The 20988-nt window shown below is 40.4% G+C and overlaps 1 protein-coding gene across 1 annotated transcript; it reads right to left on the bottom strand.

Annotated features, from left to right (window-relative positions):
• Positions 1-1997: 1997 nt before the first annotated feature.
• LOC135241087 (dTDP-D-glucose 4,6-dehydratase-like) lies at positions 1998-15171 on the bottom strand. Its single transcript, XM_064311219.1, has 12 exons — positions 14657-15171; positions 14020-14086; positions 13420-13488; positions 13085-13175; positions 10952-11094; positions 9727-9825; positions 8092-8151; positions 7375-7418; positions 6747-6912; positions 5079-5137; positions 4067-4164; positions 1998-2912 (listed from the first exon to the last, which is right to left on the bottom strand). The coding sequence occupies exons 1-12, from the start codon at positions 14734-14736 to the stop codon at positions 2746-2748; spliced, it is 1143 nt and encodes a 380-aa protein (XP_064167289.1). The 5' UTR covers positions 14737-15171; the 3' UTR covers positions 1998-2745.
• Between the last annotated feature and the right edge of the window lie 5817 nt (positions 15172-20988).

Raw genomic sequence — 20988 nt, forward strand, 5'->3', positions numbered from 1 at the left:
CATAACTGAAGCTGTTTGTTGTGAATGAAAAAAAATAAGCATCAGAGTCTGGCAGGTTAATCAACTTAACTGAGCATAACAGTGGTCAGACCACTTCACACATGTCCTGCTGTATCAACTCACCTCTATGAAATTGGAATGTGTGCTGCTTTCCTCTCCCCTATTCCATACTAAATTAACTCCAGTTAACTCATTAGGTACGGGACTATTGTGATGACATATTTTACCGAAGTATGTGTGAATCCAAAATGAGTAAATTTATATGTATAATACATTTTTGCCATAGTATACATGCAGCGCTTACTGTTGGTGTATGTGGTTAATTGGTATCCTAGAATTTGAATATTGCAATGTTTCAGTGGCAAATGTTTTGACTACTTTACCTGTTTTAATTTACAGTATGATACAACACTGAAGACTGACACCATAAGCACAAAACAAGTCTGGAACATTTCCCGGAAAATCAGGTATTGGGGGGACTGGACTGTAGGGATGGAGGGAGATGCCATTTGTATCTGTATCTGTATTTGTTCAACCAAAAATGATTTGTATTTGTATTTGTATTTGTATAAAAATCAGAAGTGAGCAAGGTGTGTTCAAAGGTTTTTCTAGGCAAAATTCAAAAGAAATATATTTTAAGATCCATAGAATGCAACTGTATTTTAAACTCAAAGAACTGTATAATATTCTTACCTCTAAACAATATAAAGTCATCAACTGCTGCTTTTGAAAAATATGGTTAAAAATATATTTCACCACAGGTGTATTATAAACATGATTTCCAATCCATCTGTACCAAAAATAGGCATTTTGAAATTTTACATGAAAACAATTTGATGATCATAAAATTCTTAAAATACATTATAATTCATGTAATTCACAACAGCTGCATTATAAACATGATTTCCAATCCTTTGGTACCAAAAAACAGGCATTTTGAAATTAACCCAAAACTAGCCCTAACCCTAAGTAACCCTATCCCTAACCCTAAGTAACCCTAACCTTAAATAACCCAAACCCTAACGCTAACCCTAAGTAACTCTAACCTTTCCAGAAACACTTATTGATCCATAAATTATATACATAACTTATTACCTGTTATTATACCTAATTTAATCATTAGACCATAAAATGGCATTTGGAATAGGCACTTTTGACATAGATTATAGTATTATGTATTATTGAATTCATGAATGTTTCTGAAATTTTCTAAATATCTTTTTTTGGTACAGATGGATGGGAAATCGTGTTTATAATACAAGTGTAGTAAAATAAATGAATTATGTTTATGGAATCTATGCATTGGTCAGATGATTGGAAACATATTAATAATACACAGTGAGAAAGATGATTATGTTTAAAAATTTATGATATGTGTTTCTGAATTCAAGCCTTTTGTTGTTACCAGGTAAATGTATTTGTCCTATACTGTAGCTTATTCTGTCCTAGTTTGCTTGCAGAGTAGACCAGGATAGTGTCATTGTTCTGCAGAAATAGCTGTACAAAATAAGTAATTGTACCTTACTGAACCAGTGTTCAGCAGTTGTCTACGATCATGAAAATGCACTTCTTGTACGTCGCTTTGGATAAAAGCGTCTGCCAAATGAATGTAATGTAATGTAAAGAGAGAGGGGGGGAAACAGGGAGAAAAGGAGAGAGGGAGGGAATATGGCGCCCATAGAATGCAGATATCGCATTTCAGTAACTCATTCAAAAGGAGCCGTGGTGATGACTCCTTAACAAGTCCCCTTTGTCTCTCCTCACAGCCCTCTGATGCAGTCCAACAGCAGAGTGATACACATATTTCACAGAATCCCTGCCGGGCATGTGAAGACCGCACTACGTCACTCTGTTGTGCCCTTTCCTTAACCCGAAATACCGCTGGTGTGCCATGTGACAGGAGTAGTGAGGCTCGCGTATGCGTTTGCCCTGAGAACTAAACACACGCATACAGGATCATGCATTTCCCATCCTACAAATACAATATAAGCACGGTGTCAGAAGGATAAAGACCAGTGGCTTATTTAATTTAATTTCAGAGCACATTTGTCTGGAGATTGGGAAACATTTACACTGAAGTCGTTACTCTCGATAAAATGGGGGAGTAACGAGAACATAAACTACCACAGCTTTACCACTATTTGGAAAACAATGGGAACAATATTTTTTTTTTTTTTTAATGTAAATCAACAGAAATATGAAGAATCTATTAAATCTGGACCACACTAACATGTGCTTGTACCATTTAATAGTGTCCAGCATGGTTTCACTGAATACCCTTACACTTCACAAGTAAGTGCCCAAGCTAACTGAAATGTATTAATCAGGACTTTTTCTACAAAGTCACTGGGCCATGAAATGAAACCATAAAACATATATGCGTATGAAAAAATGGCTTGTTCTTAAAACAATGTGATGCATGATAGAAAAGCTTCCATAGCCAACATTTCACTTGCGTTCACTTAGCTAATTAACATAGCTTTAGTTGATTCTGTGGGAAAATAGAAATAAAATAACGTCCGGGGAAAAAAAGTCTACTTTCTTAAATGTTCAACAAAGCATTTAAAGTGCTTCTTTTCTTTATTGACACAGATTGTTAATGCTTTATTGACAAAGGCTAATACATTTTTTTAAACTCACAATTACATACAAATTGATCTGAATTGCATACAAAATATTTTCTGTTAACTCTGTATAACAGATGACACTTGAAGGCTATGCAATAGCTGGATTTAAAAAGGTGAATCATTCTGTGAGATGTGAGCTCACACCTGAGCGCTGGTCCATGCTGCTGATCTCCAGCTGCTGATGAATGGAGCAATTGGAATGTTTGTGCTCGGGTAAAGGCGGGCTGCTTTGTTCGAGCGCTTTGGGGTCCAGCCAGTAGTGAGGATTGTGCATGTACCAGTCAACTGGTGAGACAATGAGACACAAGTTACTGCCTGGTTAACTTTACTCCAGAATTAGGACGACCCGTAATTTCCCCAAACTTAACGGTGACAAATCTGAAGTCATGCTTACAGGGTCTAAATCCACGCTATTCAAAACCCCAAACTTTTCCATTACTATTGACGGTTTCCCCATCCCACTTTCCACTCATGTGAAGAGCCTTGGTGTCATTCTTGACTCCTCTCTCTCATTTGAACCTCATGTAAAACACATCACCAGATCTGCCTTTTTTCATCTTTGCAACATATCAAAACATGGGCCCACCCAGTCCTACTCCACAACAGAAACCCTAATCCATGCCCTTGTAACATCTCGGCTGGATTATTGGAACTCTCTTCTCACTGGCATCCCAATAAGATCAATACGCAAACTTCAGTTAGTTCAAAATGCTGCAGCATGAATACCGACCCACACAAAAACATATGATCACATCTCTCCAATCCTGCACAAACTTCATTGGTTGCCAGTAAACTTCCGAATACAATTCAAAACCCTCCTGCTAACCTACACTGCACTTCATGGTATAGCTCAGGCCTCTCTCACTGATCTTCTCCTGGACCACACACCCACTCACTCGCTCCACTCCTCCTCTGCAAGACTTCTAACTGTCCCCACATCTCGCCACTCCAGTCTTGGTGGTCGGGCTTTCTCCTGTGCAGCACCCAAACTCTGGAACACACTCCCTCCCCACATCCGTAATGCTGAGACTCTCTCCACTTTTAAGAAACTTTTAAAAACTCACCCCTTCACACTAGCTTTCGCCTGAACAGGACATAGCTATCCACTCCCCCCATGGCTCTTTTATTCATTTTATTTATTTATTACCATTATCTTATTTTATTTTTTAAATACCATGTCCTGTAAGTGCAGTGTCTTGTTGTCTCTTCTAACTGTTTTTAATATCATGTATGTATCTGTAGTGTCTTGTCATTCTTCTATCCATTTTAATACCATGTAAGGTGACCTTGAATGTTCAGAAAGGCGCCTGAGAAATAAAATGCATTATTATTATTATTACTTTATATGATCACTTTTAATTTTAAGAGAAAATCCTGCAGCCCAAGCAGCTCTCCAGAGCTGAATGAAAGCCAATGCGCTGGTGTTCAGAGGTACTCACTGGTCTTCCGGACTCCTTCCTCCCAGGACACTCTGGGCCTCCAGCCCAGCCCCTGAATCTTGTCGAAGATCAGCGGGTACCTCAGGTCCTGGCAGGGCCTGCGTTGAGATAGAGCATGGAGTTAGACTGCTGCAGTGCAGCCCACAATGCCTCCTTCCTGACGGTTTACGGGAATTCAAAGCATCAGTTTGGGAAAACCAAGATATCACAGGCCCCCGCCCCAGATTCTCTCGCTTATCAAGTTTTAGCCAACGCTTTTTTACAGGTCAGTGGTCAAGTTAGCTTGAGTCACAGTGCCCAAACAGAGCTCCGCCTACACAAGATCATGACTGATGAGGAAGATCAACTCATCACTGGTGCATTAGCAAAGCACATCCACAGAATCTGGACAAACTGCTCATGTCTGTGTCAACCTGGTCAGAGAACACACAGGTTTATCAACCAGACTACTGAGACCGAGATATCATTTGTCTTCATGGTTATCACCTTGGTATTCCAGATTTACATTAGATATGTATCACAAAATCCTGCGATCAATAAGAAATCAGACAAATCATGAAATTACAAATGCGATTCACCATAAGGCTTCCAATTTGAAGGGACACCTTGTGGGAGACTGCACATTACACTCAGGTGTTTTTTTTCCCAAAATCTGAATCTGAATGAAATACAACCAGTAAAAATAAATATATGTTTTATACAATAATCCTGAAATCCAAAACCAGGAAAAGGTTTAATTGATATTTTTGGGCTCTAATGTTATTTCTGACAAATTAGTCTGTATGGCAGGCAAAAGGTGGAACCAAGAGGTCTGACAGAAGAATAGATCCACCCACAAGGGTGGATTTACAAGTGCAAAGATTTAATACAATAATGGTCGGATATACATGTGTTCATATTACATTTAAACCCAGTGCTGGATATTGGTTTGTTCAGATGGCATCATAAACACAAAGCAAGCGTTTCATATCGATGTGTTTGGTGCCTGGGCAGGATTTCTTGAGGACCTTACCGGTCCTCAACAAACTCCATCCAGCCATCAACATCTGCATCCAAAGACAGACCCTGCACCTGCACGACAAACAGAAAAAAGGAATTAAACCACCGAAAAATGATGAAAAACCTCCATTTCCATGGAAAATTTACAGGCACTGAAACAAAGGGAACTCACTGGTGGGCTACGTGATCATAGGCCACTGAAACACAAAGGTTATTCAGTTCATGGTAGTTCATCTACAACATCACAGGCTGCAAATACATGTTTGACACTCAACATCATAGGCCACTAAAAAATATTTTAAGAAAAAAATATCATAAGAAAAACTGCACAGAAATTTCACACCCAAGAAAAGACTTGGATGAGAAAGGTAAAGATTTCAAAAAGTCCAACACCACATACTGAGCTTGCAGTCCACAAGCACAAGTGAAAAAACCATACAGTGCAGGAATGTAAAAGGTTATTGTTAATGTGACCTAAGGCACGGGTACTAGTGCAGAAGCCAGTGTGGTAAGTGTTAGTGGAAAGGGGGAGGGACCGAGTCAGGCGCCTCTATGCCAGGGGCAATCACACGGCTGACCCTACTGCCCACCACAGCACAAGCCTACTGACCAGAGAGGTCCCCACCACCCACAGCACAAGCCTACTGACTAGAGAGGTCCCCACCACCCACAGCACAAGCCTACTGACCAGAGAGGTCCCCACTACCCACAGCACAAGCCTACTGACTAGAGAGGTCCCCACCACCCACAGCACAAGCCTACTGACCAAAGAGGTCCCCACCACCCACAGCACAAGCCTACTGACTAGAGAGGTCCCCACCACCCACAGCACAAGCCTACTGACTAGAGAGGTCCCCACCACCCACAGCACAAGCCTACTGACTAGAGAATGAAAACATAATGATTATGCTACAGAAAATCTAGAAATTCTGGATCTGGTACCTGACTAAAATTCCAGAATACTTTCTCTTTTATGGAAGGGAAGACATTCAACGCTACTGAATGACATCGTGAAGACGTCACCTTTTCACACTTGATTAGAATGGCAGCAGAATATCTGAAATCAACATTTAACAGTCTTTTAGCCACGAGTTCATATCATTACTGCTTCAGAGCAGTCAATACTTGGTTTTCTAAAAAGCCACGGCAGGAGAGTTTGTCCCTTAGAACTCAGATTAACCCTCAAACTCACTCCCGCCCATAGTTCAGGAAATGCTCAGGGCAAAGAGTTTTTACAACCAATGTGAAGTCAAACAGGAAGTTCTAAGATCATTTTTTCCCTACATTGAGGACATCAACTGACTTGACTACAAAGAACAGACAGGAACACGTGCAAATACCACAGAGTTTTTTCATGCTGGAAACTTTTAAATGGTACAATTCTGCACACTAAAAAGGTTTGATTTTTTGAATGTTCAACCATGAGATTACAACAGATTACTTCATTCAGTATTCAAAAACCCAGTTGTATTTTTTACTATCTGTGTTCACAAAGAAGAATATCCTTGTAACACAAACTAATACACAATGAACAAAAATTCTGTCTTAAGTGAGTCAACTAAGATCTATGCATCCATAATTTGCATAGGAAATATTTCAGAAACTGAAATCATACAGTGCTTTGCGGATAATCTGATCAATTTTCCATTTATTTAGGTGTGGAAATGCACAGAATAGGTACCGTCTGGATCAGCTCTCGAGCCAGCTGTGTGACTGCCCGCTCGCAGGTGGTCCCGATGTTGTAGATTTCTCCCAGGGTGCCCTTCTCCATCACAGTCAGGAATGCCTCTGTGACATCATCAACGTACAAGAAGTGGCGAGACTGGAGGCCAGACCCCTGGATGGTGCTAGGGGAAAAGGAGGACACAATTCCCTTTGACCCATGCACTGGAGAACACATTACACCTCAGCCTATGTACTGGAAAACACACATCACTTGGACCTAGGCACTGGGGGAAAAAGGCTTTACCTCAATATATGCACTCAGGAAAAACCACTTCACCTCAATTCATGCCCTGGAAAAGGCACTTTACCTTTAATCTTCACATACACAAAATGCATCTTACTGAAAGACTTTGCAAACATGGCACCTATCACATGGAAAGTGTAGAGAGCAAACCATTCCTTTTCTATTATAAATCTGAATGGCAATTCTTTCCATTTATAAAAAGTAACTTTATACTGTTATTTAATCTTACCCATACTTGCGCAGAGCTGGGATACACAACACTTCAAAGATCAAGACTGGCTAGGGAGTTGAACATGTGAATACCAATAACAATAAATAAGGCATAAATACATGGTCTTACCACTTTTTGTTTTGCTGAAGTAGTGATATAAATCTTGGAATGACCTTAGGAACAGGAAAAACAAAATTCCTATAAAAAATCTGATGCACTTTAATGATATATTAAAGCTAATGGGCGTGCACACGCATACACACACACACACACAGAAAAGATTATGTTACTCTCTGCAACAATTTCTCCCATTTCAGCCAATGAGCTATGACTCAGTGTGTTGTAGCTGGCCTCTTCACTGACAATGGCCCTTCCCGCTGAGCTGCTGGTCCTGGTTTTTTTTTCTTCTTTCTTTTCTTTTTAAAACTTTTATTCTATTATAATGGACTTAAAGGTGCCCTTGGAAGATTCAAAGCTTTATCGAGCCTTGTATACCCTTCTCCAACCTCTTGCCACCCAACAACCATCTCCAAGTTCCACAGGCAGTTCCTTGGTCTTTGTGATCGTCATTGATCAGATCAGTCATTTCAGTTGTGAGACAGGGCAATGTTCAGATATTTTTTCTACAGACATGCAAATGGACACTGGTTGACTTGAAAAAATCACAGAAGGACCGTAACATATTTAGAATGATCCCTCAGGAAAATGGAATGCACCTGGTCCAATTTTAATCAGACTTTTAAACACAGCAAAATAAGAAATAATCAATGGGGGATGAAAACTTCCTGAAGGTACTGTGCACACACACTCACACACAAACACAGAAGAGTAAATGCAATATTTTACCTTCTCGACATATTGATTTGGTCCATAAACATTGTTGCTTCGTGTCACTATTACTGGAAGCTAAAAAAGAAATAAAAAATAAACAGCACAGAACAAAAATTAAAAGTCAATTACAGGAACATCCTGGGACATCTGTTGTTTGGGCAATAAATCCTAGGTATTCATTCAGACGCAGATTTTAACAGCTCATATCTGGTCAATGTACAGACCAGGCAGCTCAGCTGATGCATCAGCTGTGAGTCATGCTCAGCAGCTTCAGGCAAGGTCCATATACAACACTTTACCCACACAAACAGAGCCCCATATCCTACACATACAACACTTTACTCACACAAACAGAGCCCCATATCCTACACATACAACACTTTACCCACACAAACAGAGCCCCATATCCTACACATACAACACTTTACCCACACAAACAGAGCCCCATATCCTACACATACAACGCTTTACCCACACAAACAGAGCCCCATGTCCTATAACACTACACAGAACTGCGTCCTGTTACGGGCCCTGGGGCAGGGTCACCTACACAACCCGTTTGTGCACTCTCGGTTTTACGTCTTTTCTTTATTCTGCTACGGGCAGCAGTCAGGCGGTTATTCTTGTTTCAGCACAGGTTTAAAGAGGGACTTATCGAGGACAGCGGGTGAAGAACTGCATTCTTGTGTTCGCCTCGTAGGTGTACAAATTAGGAGAACACAATTTCTGTGTAATTTAGTCCTTTCTCCTTTTTGGTTTACCCCATTTTGATGCATCCACAACTGCGTGTTTTGAGTTTATTTCCCGATTGTCCTTTAAAAGCGAGCAAATGAATGGCTCCGAACTAAAATGAAGGGAACCAAGGAAAGGCCAGGCCCCTGGTGTGGAGCAGGGCAAAGCTTTCTCTATTGCTTACCATACCATTACTGCACATAACTGGGGGTCTAAGAAATACTACCCCCTAAAAATACAGTACACTTAGCCATTCAAACACAATCCTCATCATTTGCATAAGTGATCAAAAAGCTTGATATGGTGTAAATTTTGTACACAACTTCCAGTTTCATGCAGCATTACCTTGTCAGTCTGAACTTCTGAGGTTCTATAGTACATGCATGTGCGCACACGTGAGTGCACTCACACACAAATGCAGTCGAGAAATGATTCCTGGTAAGTCAGGTTCTCAGAAGTTACTACGATTCCCAGCCAGGTCACATGGAATAGAATTCCTAATCCTTCCTTATCCTCAGCGTATAACAAAGACAAACACAGGATTAAAATGAATGGACCCCGGTAGATTTACCATGTGGAATGTGTTCATGAGGGGGTGGACTGGTCACTGGGGTAAGAGGTGTTATTCCCAATAAGGGCACAGCTGACCATACACGTGCAGCAAGCCATGGGGTCACCCTGGGAACTGAACCCAGCCTCAGCGGGTGCAGCTAAGGCTAACATTCACTCGGTACACTTACCACGGGCCCAGTCAGGATTCAATCCAAACCATAGAGGGACACTACTGCTCGAATCACATGCCTGAGGCAGATGGGATGGTCCCCGTGGCCACCCATCCCACACTTAAATACAAGCTTGTGGTGGATTTTAGCGGCGAACCGGCTGACCTGACAGTGGAGAAGCGCTGAAGGGGCTTACCTCGTGCTTCTTCCAGTAGGACAGTGCGGCACACTCAGCTGTGGCTTTTGACACAGAGTAGGGGTTTGTTGGTCGTCTTGGGCACAGTTCGTCAAACGCCTGAAATGAGAGCCAAATATTTTTTTTTAATCCTTTTTAGTTGGCATACATTATGGAACTACATTTCCATATAGCCTGAAGTAACACTACGTTTGATATCCCCACGTAATTTACTTTTTGTAAATCTGCTACACATGAAGTATGTTTAAAGTACGCTACATTTATGTGGATTGCATTACTACATTTATGTGCATTACATTATATTACAGGCATTCACAGCAGACACCCTAATCCAGAGCAACTCACACAACTTTTTACATAGCGTTTACACTGCATCCACTCATACTGCAGGATATATACTGAACTAGCCTAACCCAAGTCAAGTGCTTGGCTTTTCATTTTTGTTCCATGAAAAATTTTGTTTGTTTTTGTTTAATCACTTTCCGAGAACCGTTTCTAATCTCTGACGCAAACATTAGTCTTCCAGAAATAAACAGTAGATCCAATTCATCAGCAAATAAATTCAGTCACAAGTCTGTTTTCTTACTGGGGGAAAAAAATCCATGGAGCAAGGGAATATACAAGTCAACCAAAGGAAATGCTTACATTTTTTTATGCCTTGTAATTTATTGAATTTTCATCTTAATACAGATAACAGTAACCTTAAACAAATAATACAAGACAAAATCATTAAGCTTAAAAAAATAAAAGGACTTTATAAATACTGTTAATATTTTCATAATGTCACCCTCAGATTTGATAGCTGATCATATACTCTAAGGTTCCATTCTAGTAGTTTCCAGCTTTCCTATATTACCCCAATTGCTAAAATACTATTGTACATTATAAATATGTGAGTAGCTAGTAATTTTAAAATATTTATACAGAAAGTTAAATATAACGCAATTTCTTGTAAAATTTGAATGTCTCCCTCCAAAACGGACATCTACTGTGAACTATAACTCCTCGGATATTCCTCCACTTACATCAATACTTTCAGCCTGCTCTACTAGGAAAGGAAATTCTCAAAAGCAGCCTTTACACACCCCTCTCAAGGTACACATAAAATGGCTGAAAACGCATACTTCAAGAGAATCACTCCCAAACATTTCACAATCTACCACTCCAACAGTGATGCTCACTGGCAAATATCATCCCCACAGACCCTGGAAGTGAAGATACTAACCCTGCCGGTGCTGTCTCCGTACACCTCATCAGTGCTGACATGGATGAACCTCTGGACCCCCGAATCTCGGGCGGCGTTTAGAAGCACACGGGTCCCATCCACGTTCACGCGCATGAACTCAGCGGGACACCTGAAGGAATTTTCTTTAAGAGATTTAAATAAATAAAAAAACGCAAAATTAGGGAGCCGAAATGACCAATTAGCAGGATGAACAGAAACAACTTTTGGTGTTGGAGATGCTACGAGCAGCCTCAAAAGCTTGACACAGCCCTTAAAACTGCAAACCAGTTAAAACTGCCATAAAAAATGTAAAACCTAGCTTGCTCACACATTCTTCATTCAAGATTTTCGCCCAACATGAGCACAATCCCAAGTGACCTACTCACTTACAGAGGGGGTAGACTGCATCACAGCAATGGCAGTAAAGCCAATGTGCAACCAGCTAATCCACCGAAATCACAATACTAATTAAAGAGTCTTACTGTTACAGTACAATACAGAGCAGTTCAAAACAGGACCAGGGTTAAACAAGTTCAGTGCAGCACAAGTAATACTACGGTTAAAGTTTCTGTAAATCCAAGCAAAATACATAGTGGCACCAGAGTAGTGAACTTCACTGTGAAACACATTCAGGGCTAGAAGTTATTTCCAAAACATGGTAAACTCCAAAGTATGCTGCTGCAGAATACACCTTAATTAAAAATAAGATGGAGCGCACAGGCAAGGCTGACCTTCAACAGCTGAGTCTAAGAGCTATGCATCTTCACAAACACTAGACAAAGAACGTTTAAGGGAAAAGCCTAAAGGTCAAAGCCACGTTATATGAGAAAGTAAAAATAAATAAAAACAAATACATACATACATACATATATATATATACACACACACACACACACACACACAGATATATAAGATGCTTGTAGAGTAGAGGCAGGTGAAAGTGCCTGAGTGTTTGTGAGGCTGGCTCCATCTGCTGGACAAAACTAGACTACGGTTCACATGCAGCAAAGAAGGAGCAAGGCCTGGCAAGCGCACATGTGAGCTGAGCACACACTGCCGGGAGGCTTTCCCCGTTACACACTGGGCTTCACTGTGAGGCGCCCCACAGTCTGGTATGGGACACAGTGCCTTAGCGCTGGCTGTGGCCAGCAGCTCCGCAGGGCAGCATACAGGCCCAACGGTCTGTAACTACACCCAAGAACACAGGGCTGCAGTCCCAGGAACCGGCCCGTCTCGTCGCGCAAAAGCGACTCCTGAGGACGACTGGGCGTCTGCAGCAGGTCGGCCCCAGCTGAGCAGTAATGTGCTCCTGTGATGAACAGCAAAGCGAATAGAAGCAGTGGCTCTGAGCACGAGCTCGGGAGGACAGGAGTTCTGGCCGGGGGCTCGGCACACTCCCAAAACGGCGAGCGCACCGTTGTAAATATTCATTTCCATAGGTTTCAGCCTTTAAAAATTGGATGAAAAGAAAAAATAATGGATAAAGTCTTGGTCTATCTACAATAACAAAATATTTCAAGCCTGAAAGAACAGAAAAATTTTAAATAGAAGAGAGTTGGTAACTAAGTTTCATCTAACTAGCTAATGTCACTGACCTGAATGGTGATGTCACAATGGAAATGGAAGCCTTGCAACACCTGCAGGCAGCCTAATCATTTAGGTGTCTGTTGATGCATATTACAATTGTGGACACCGCATCTCACATTGTCATGTGCTTTATGGAAAACACTGTGATATTTGAGGCTTAAAAGAACCTTCCAAATGAGACAAATCCCGGTGTCAGTCTGATCCACAATGAAATCTGCTATATTTATTTTTTCCTTTCTTAGAAAAAGCTGGTCTTCTGCACCTCACCTAGAGTCCACATTTCCACCTACTCCCATGACCACTCAATCACCTCTAGTTTTTCCATTTTAAAAATTTTTTACCAGAATGTAGGCTGTATATCTTGTACAACAACACTTTCAAAGCTCAGCCAGACTTTGGGGTAACGTGTGGCATAAATGAACAACAATAAACCACACCTACAGGAAACACATACATATAAACCAGTCGTTTCAACCTGAAAGCAAAAATTAACCACACTTCTTAAACATAAAAATGACTCACGATTTTATCTGTGTCTGTACTCACCTACATGTGTCAGAGCAGCAAAATGGAAAACAATGTCAATATTCTGCGTTGCAAAGAGATTATTAATGAAGTACGGACTGCAGACATCCCCCTTACAGTGAAAAAAAGACAAAACTAAATATTCATAGTAATTCAAGTCGACTGTTCTCATGTTTAAGCTTATATAATGATAGAGGTGTGGACATTTCAGTAGGCATAGTCATACGTCAATAAAGACAGAAGGTTGCATATAAAAAACAAGATAATTTTTAACTAGGCCAAAATGACTGAAATTACTGTGTTGACATACTTGTAGCCTGCTCGTTAACATTGTACCTCTAATGCTCGTTAATTACCTGAGTAAAGGTGTAATTTGCTCTCTGCTCAACAGATGCAAGGTTCTTTAAACTTGAACAGTAGTCCAGCTGCAGGAAAGAAAGAAACAACAACACATTTAAGTGCATCTCAAAGTGTCAGAGTTAATTTAACAACAACACTAGTAGCTTCAGTCAATACAGGCCAGCTATGTGTATTTATGCCCTGGTCATAAATTCAGAGTTGAGTATCCATGGAGATCACTCTCAATCACAAAGGTTGTAAAAATGTAGGAATTTGGAAATGTATAAGCAGGGGTGAAGCACAAAAATAATTCTGGGCCCTGTGCATCTCTGTGGGCCCTCTTAAAACTGTAGACCACAGCAAATGTATTAGACCAGGACTTCTGAGGCCTGGATCTCCCCCCTCCTTGGGGCCCTGGGTAGTCAGTTCCACTGTACCCCCCACGACCTCCCCCCACCACTTTGGGAACAAAAATATCCTATTACGCAATAATACTGTGCAAAATTTCATTTGCAAAGGCAGCTGGACTTAGTGTGAATACGAGCAGGTCAAAACAATTGTATAGAGTGGGCAAAGCCAGTCGTTATAAACAGAAACTGGGGACAGACATTTCTTACCTTGTCCAAGTTGATGATATGCCAGTTTGGGTACTTTTCCACAAGGGAAATGACCACATGTGATCCGCTAATAGGAAGGAACAAATTAAATGACTTAGCTTAGCTACTCCACACCACAAATCAAGCTAGTGAAGCAACACTGCTTCTAAACAGCAATTGCACCAATTAGCCGTGTACTACGTGGATAGCATCCGTTAATATTTATCATCACAGACCACAAGAATCAAACTGTTACATGATTCTGGTGGGCATACAATCAACTCAGGAGTTACCTAAAATAAAAACATTGACTGAGCGCTAATGGAACTGTAAACCATAGACACGTTATAGAAGTCAACCCCAACGCAATGGATACTTAACACGTCGTGTTATAGCACGAAGCTCAATTTAAACCAAGAAATGCGACTAAATAACTACAGAAGTAATTAGCTAGATAAAGCGACATCGAAATATGCTGTCAAACCATCAGTGCTAGTCTAACTACATGCACAGTTGTAACCAGATTGAAGTTTTAAGTGATATCTTACAACAAGCTAACAGATGACGTTAGGTTACAGCAACTCTCCGAGATTCTGATTAACGTTAGATAAGAACATTAACGTTAGCTAACTAGCTATCCTGTTGATGCTTAACTTACATGAAACCGGCGCCTCCAGTCACCAGGACAGTTTTGTCAAACTCCTTTTTGGAACTTGCAAAGTGATCATTTTCAGACATTCCCTTGCTATGATAGTTCGAAATATCGCCGTAGTTGTAACGTCTTTGGTCTTAGAGTAGTTATCGGGAAGAACAAATAATCCACTGTCTTTAGTCCTCAGGCAGGCTATAGCTACGTAGCCAACCTCCACACCATGAATGCGGAAAAGAACTTGACCGGAACGCGGACGTGAACAGCCAGTCCATCAGCTAGCTAACGTCGACGGCTTGCTAACAAACAGCTCACAGAGTTAGTTGCACTTTTACAGGTTATTTTGCATATATATGTATATAAATGAATAAAACACCAGCCATGGCCGTTAAGAACATTCATACTCCGTTAGAGTACCTATGTAAGGCAGCATGGGACATTTTAATGCTAAAATTACTCAAACGCTTCAAGAGGATTGCCAAACAACTACATTACCAACTAGATCTATTTCCGTTCAATGACGTTGGTAATATTACCCACAATGCATCAGTACAGTTCAAAGATCGTATATGTAAAAACGACAGTCAACTCCAAGGCCGTGTCCGAAATAGCTTACCTGCCCACTATTGAGTATACAAGTTTGTATAGGCCTAGTCAAAGCCGTTTCGGACACGGCCAAACTTTCATAAAGACTGTTATCCAAACATCAATCAACACGTCCTAATGCATTCAGCGCCTCTCCTATCTCACGCAAAGGTAGAAATTATGTTATGCAGCCTGATCGTTAAAAAGATGTGACCAAATATGTCGATGTGTAAAATACGTTCTAAATTGTACATAGTCGATGTAAATAATTAGATATCCAAAGCAACTGAATTAGCATGATTATGACGTCCTGTATAAACGAGTAATAATTGCTGTCCATTTTGGAAGAGGCTTAAATCCGTTTATTGGGTTGTTTACATCAGATGTTCTTCTGTGACTGCTAACAAACAATAACGACCTCTAAAATCTAGTCGTGAAATAGTGAAATTAAATTTCGGTCTATGCCTTTTCAACAGTGTTTCACATGATATAACTTTCTTTTATCATGCCACCATTCAGACACTAAATATAATTCAGTAGTTTTAATAATATCAATTATAGTTCTAATCTGGTTTAAGGTAAAAAAAAAAAAGGTCTATATGCAGTATTTCGTTTTGTATATGAGAAGAACATGAAATAAGTTAAACGGGGGTAAAAAAACCTCCTGTAGCTAAAAACAAGATGGAGCAAGAGTGACAAGTGTGGGATAAGCAACGCAATCAGCGCACTGGCTCTTAAAATAAGGCAATATTCACTTTGGTCACTATGTGTCCATTCATGAACACTTTAACCTTGTCCTCTTCCTCTGTACTGTCTTAAATATAGTTTCTATTCCACATGTTGTCCTGAAAAACACCGTGATTTTTGTTTGCTTTGTACGAAACTGTTATTGAAATCATTATTATTATTTGATTTTGGGGTAAGCAGTGGCAGCAGCACGTGGGGTGCTCACCTCCAAGCAGCCAATTGTGCCAGTGTGGAATATGCATGTGGTATCCCCCCCACCCTCTGTTCTAGCCCTTTTGTCTCTGAGACAATAAGCCCGGTCTCTCTAAAAGTCCTCTGTGCCCACCTCGGTAGTGGTCACATTATTTCAACAAATGGAAAGACAGAAAGAGAAGCTAAGGTGCCGAGGAGAGAGGAGGCCATTCAGCCTTTGATGTGATGGAACCGAGAAACCTCTTTTAATAGCATTTCAAAGTGGTGCCACAGATGGAGGTGATGCTTAATTAGTGAAACGATCTACTTATTTCCATGTTGATAGCAAAATGCACCCACTTGCTTAATGGCTGTGTGAATATCCTTTTAGCTGTATTGTGGTCTGCACAAGCCCCTTAGGGATGGGTTTGTAGGGGGGGGGGATAAAGGGGGTGAAGGTTGTAATGTGTTGGTTGGAGGAAATCTTTTTAAAAACTGTAATTGAGAACACTTCTATGTAATTCATTATCAAAAATGACCCCAATGCTTCAAAAGCACAGAGCAGAATTTGGTTTTTAAATACTTCTGTTTCCTTCATACCAACATTGAACTTCAGCAGCATTAATGGAGAATGGAGGAGGGAATATCTTATCTTGAGCTAATCTTCAGATGTGTTCGCATTGAATATTAGACTATCCCATTTGAGAGCCCATGCATTTTACAGTAATATACAAAAAGACCATTATACAAATTAGTTTTGTCCATCTTAATCTAATAATATTAGTGTTGCTTTACCGGGAAACGTTGTGTGTGTGCGTGCATTCGTGCGTGTGTGTATGTCAGCAGGTGGCCATTTTAAGATGTTCTGTTATTTCCTCATGTTCTCCAGGTTGGCACAATCAGTGTGATTATTCAGTGTAATTATTCAGTGTGATTCGGTGCCAGCTCATATCCATGGTTTTCTCTAACCAATACAAGGTTTCAGGCAGGGTGGTGGAGGAGAATGCCCGCTACCCCATGGCCTGGTATCGAATCAGGACCGTGCCAGTGCCACCTGTGGCCGGTAGCCCCACTGGGCAATGCATAATGGGCTCTAGTGTCTCTCAGGGACAGGAGGGCTTCAGCCAGCTGAGATGACTGCTCCTCCGCCTGACTTGTGAACCGCAGTGTGATAAGAGGGGTGACTGATATCACGTTCCTCAGGGGGGAGCACATTCCTGGCTGCACTCTCCCAAATAAACACCAGATGGCGAAAATGAGGGTTAATAAATGTAACTGGGCATTCAGAATTGAGGATGGAGAGAGGGGAAAAAATATGAAAAGGACACCTAACAACTACAGATCTGTTAGGCTGCATTACTTTCAAATGAACTATTTGTTTATTTATCATATGGGCAATCATTAGTAGTAATGTTAACCTCGGTCATCACAATGCTTTTGCGGGCAAAGTATTTATTCCAACACCGGCATGTCACAGGTTCAATTCCCAGCTTGTGTCAACCATAAAGCATTTGAACAATGGCATTTGTGTCCTCTGTGCAACTGACACCAAACACTGCAAAGACAGAGCGGGCACTGAACCCATGATGTTATGGGGTCCTACAACCTGACCAGATTTGGACGGGGCTTCCACACGGCACTCTGCTGCTTTTTGAGAAGTGCAAGAACAGAGGTGCTAGGTGACCATTTGAAAAGCAGGACTACTATGTGGAGAGAGATGTGCAGTGCTATCATGTGGTCTCTAGAGGGGAGTATTGCTCAGTGAGTTGTTTGATTTGTGCCACTTCTTTGAGAAAGTGCTGTGTCTGTCAGCGCTACCCAGAAGGATTGTATAATTTGAAAGGTATGGACCAGATAGACACTTCAGGAGCAACCAGAGATGATAATGCTTTGGAATATGATGTCCTCATAACCGAATAGTCAGTTATTAAAACTTTTATGCATAATTTGTACATTGCTGATGTTTAGTTAATGTGAATAAACATTAGTAAATGTGCATTTAAGAAGGAATTCAGCTAAGAAACCTCCATCAAAGGTTGGTTACACTATAGGCCTAAAATTCAAATGGGAATGTATATGGCATCAAAACCTTTTTAGTGTGGAATTAATCTGGAGGCCCAGGCCTTCTTTTAAATTATATATTCATTAATATACATGCCTGTATAAATAGTATATAAGCATCACATGTAATTTTCATGGAAGAACAATTTGGTTATTAATGATTTATTATGCATTAATAACAGCACAGTAACGTTAAGTATGAAATTACAGAATTGTCTGATTAAAAAGATCAAAATATACCCCATGCCCATTAAAAATAAGTCTCTTAGCAAGAATTGATACAGGAAACGTACAAGAAAAGGCAGGTCACATGTTGATAGTTATCTCCAAATCTAAAATTGAAATACAACTTGCTGTCCAAATGAGCACACTTGTATTTCAAATTATTCCTGCTAATTATACACAGGAAAACAAGGTTAATGTTTTACTTCAGGTTGAAAAGCTCCAGGAGGTATATTTTTAAGGATCTAAATCATGTTATCTTTACGTATGGCAATCTAAGAGCAAATAGTATTTAATCATGTTATCTTTACGTATGGAAATCTAAGAGCAAATAGTATTTGCCATGCTATGGTGAGGCACTGAAGGTCAAAAAATATTTAGACAGATGTTATCCATATATATAACAAGAAATGTGTGGACAGTCTATGATGCTCATTAAATAATTAATTTTGGCTCCTCATAATCACTATTAGTAATTATAAGGTGGTACCATTAAAGGGGGCGACATAGGAGACATAGCTCAGGAGGTAAGACCGATTGTCTGGCAGTCGGAGGGTTGCCGGTTCAAACCCCGCCCTGGGCATGTCGAAGTGTCCTTGAGCAAGACACCTAACCCTAACTGCTCTGGCGAATGAGAGGCATCAATTGTAAAGCGCTTTGGATAAAAGCGCTATATAAATGCAGTCCATTTTACCATTTACCATTTACCAGATGGTAATTATAAATACACTGGACCTGGGCAAATGTTAGAATACACTGAGGTTGTGTCTGTAAAGAGATCTGTGTAACACTGATGATGTTCCCATCTAAACTTGCATTATTGAAAAAAGACTGACAATAAGCTCCTCACAAATAGTGAATGATGATGATAATAATAATAATAATAATATAATAATAATAGTTATTTCCCTTATTACATCGTACTTCTACTACTATTACTACTACTAATAATAATAACAACAACAATAATAACAATTATTGTTCTTATTACGATCATACTACTACTACTATTACTAATAATAATAATAATAATAATAATAATAATAATACAAAGAACATGTAAAAACATGTGATAGTGGCTCCCAAGACAAAAGTTTTCTTTCTGTTCTCGAAGCATAGCATTGGATAGTGTCAGCTCTCACCCTCCTGTTGTGATTCCCACCCACTTCTATGGCAGCTTAGCGATTTACATTTCAGCATAATGCCAGCATTGGAGCAGCCACAAGGCGGGCCTGATAACTTACAGAGCGCTGCAGGGGTAAACCTCGTAAGAGGGGGTTTGCAGCTATTTACAGCTTTCAGATCCTTAAAGTACTCAAAGCTAGGGGAGGAAGAGATCAGTTTTTCTCTCTTTTTTTGCAGTTGATGTCTTTTACACAAAAACACGATGTGTGGAGACAGAGGGAGAGAGAGAGAGAGAGAGAGAGAGAGAGAGAGAGAGAGAGAGAGAGCTTTGCTGTGTGAACTGCCAAATGGCATTAGTCCTAGCAGTCATATTTCACTGCCATCTACACAAGGTTGTATTCCACTGCACAGGAGACCTACAGCGTGTAGGCTATTGGGTCTATCGGTGGGGTTCAGATGATATGGGAAGTTTCTTCCAAGATTTCCATTTTGAATGCTGGCATGGGGGTTATACGTTATTCTACACTTTATAAATTGTCCGCTATGCAGACCTAGATCATGATACAATTTTAAAAAATTATATCTCTCATGTGATGACACCTTTATAGAGTCAATTAATACACTGTCTTCGTCATTTGTCAATGATTAGGGCTAACACAATGCGGTAAATATAAATAGGCTATATGCAGGGCACGGGGTTACATGTAAAAAAAAAAAAAAAAAAGGTATCAAAATGGACCTAACTGTCCTGGGTTAGTGAAAAGCACGCATTCTCAAATACGAATCCAGTTAAAATTGAATCCTTTACCCATTGGTTTCCAGCCTTAGTTGCTCAAATAATAATAATCATAATAATAATAAAATCAATTCAGCCTCTCTACATTATTTATGAAGATGCATTTGATTGCATAGTTCTCGTTACAAAGGGTTCCAAAATGGGCAAATCCTGACAAAGGAATTTTAAAAGTAATGGCATTTCTCTCTTATCGGACATGCTTTTATGTACAGGATTGCTCCATTTGAAATGCATTTAATTGCAAATAAAGAGGAGAGCTCGGAAAGCTCGCAGTGTGGGGTTTAAAGCGATTTCTCATCAGAGGCGAGTGAGAGTATTCAAATGTGAAGGGGCAGTGTGAGGGAGAGCAGTCGTGCTCTGAATAACCCACTGTACCTCAGAGTCACAGGCAAAGCCAGGTCCTCTTCACTGCAAACACAAAGGGGCGGGTCGTTCTGCTGCTAGTCCACAGAAGTTCCTAGCGCATAAAATTAAGCGGGCAGCTGTCCGGCAGTAGCCTGCAAATTCTGAAATGAACTTTTCGCGGCATGTGTCTGTTTACCGGAATATGGGCCAGTGGTAGCTACTCTCCTGACTGCCCGCTGTACAAGCGCGTCACTAGAGAGCCTATCAATTCCATCGTGTTCCTGTCCAT

This window comes from Anguilla rostrata, chromosome 15 (assembly GCF_018555375.3).
Source record: "Anguilla rostrata isolate EN2019 chromosome 15, ASM1855537v3, whole genome shotgun sequence".
Lineage (NCBI taxonomy): Eukaryota > Metazoa > Chordata > Actinopteri > Anguilliformes > Anguillidae > Anguilla > Anguilla rostrata.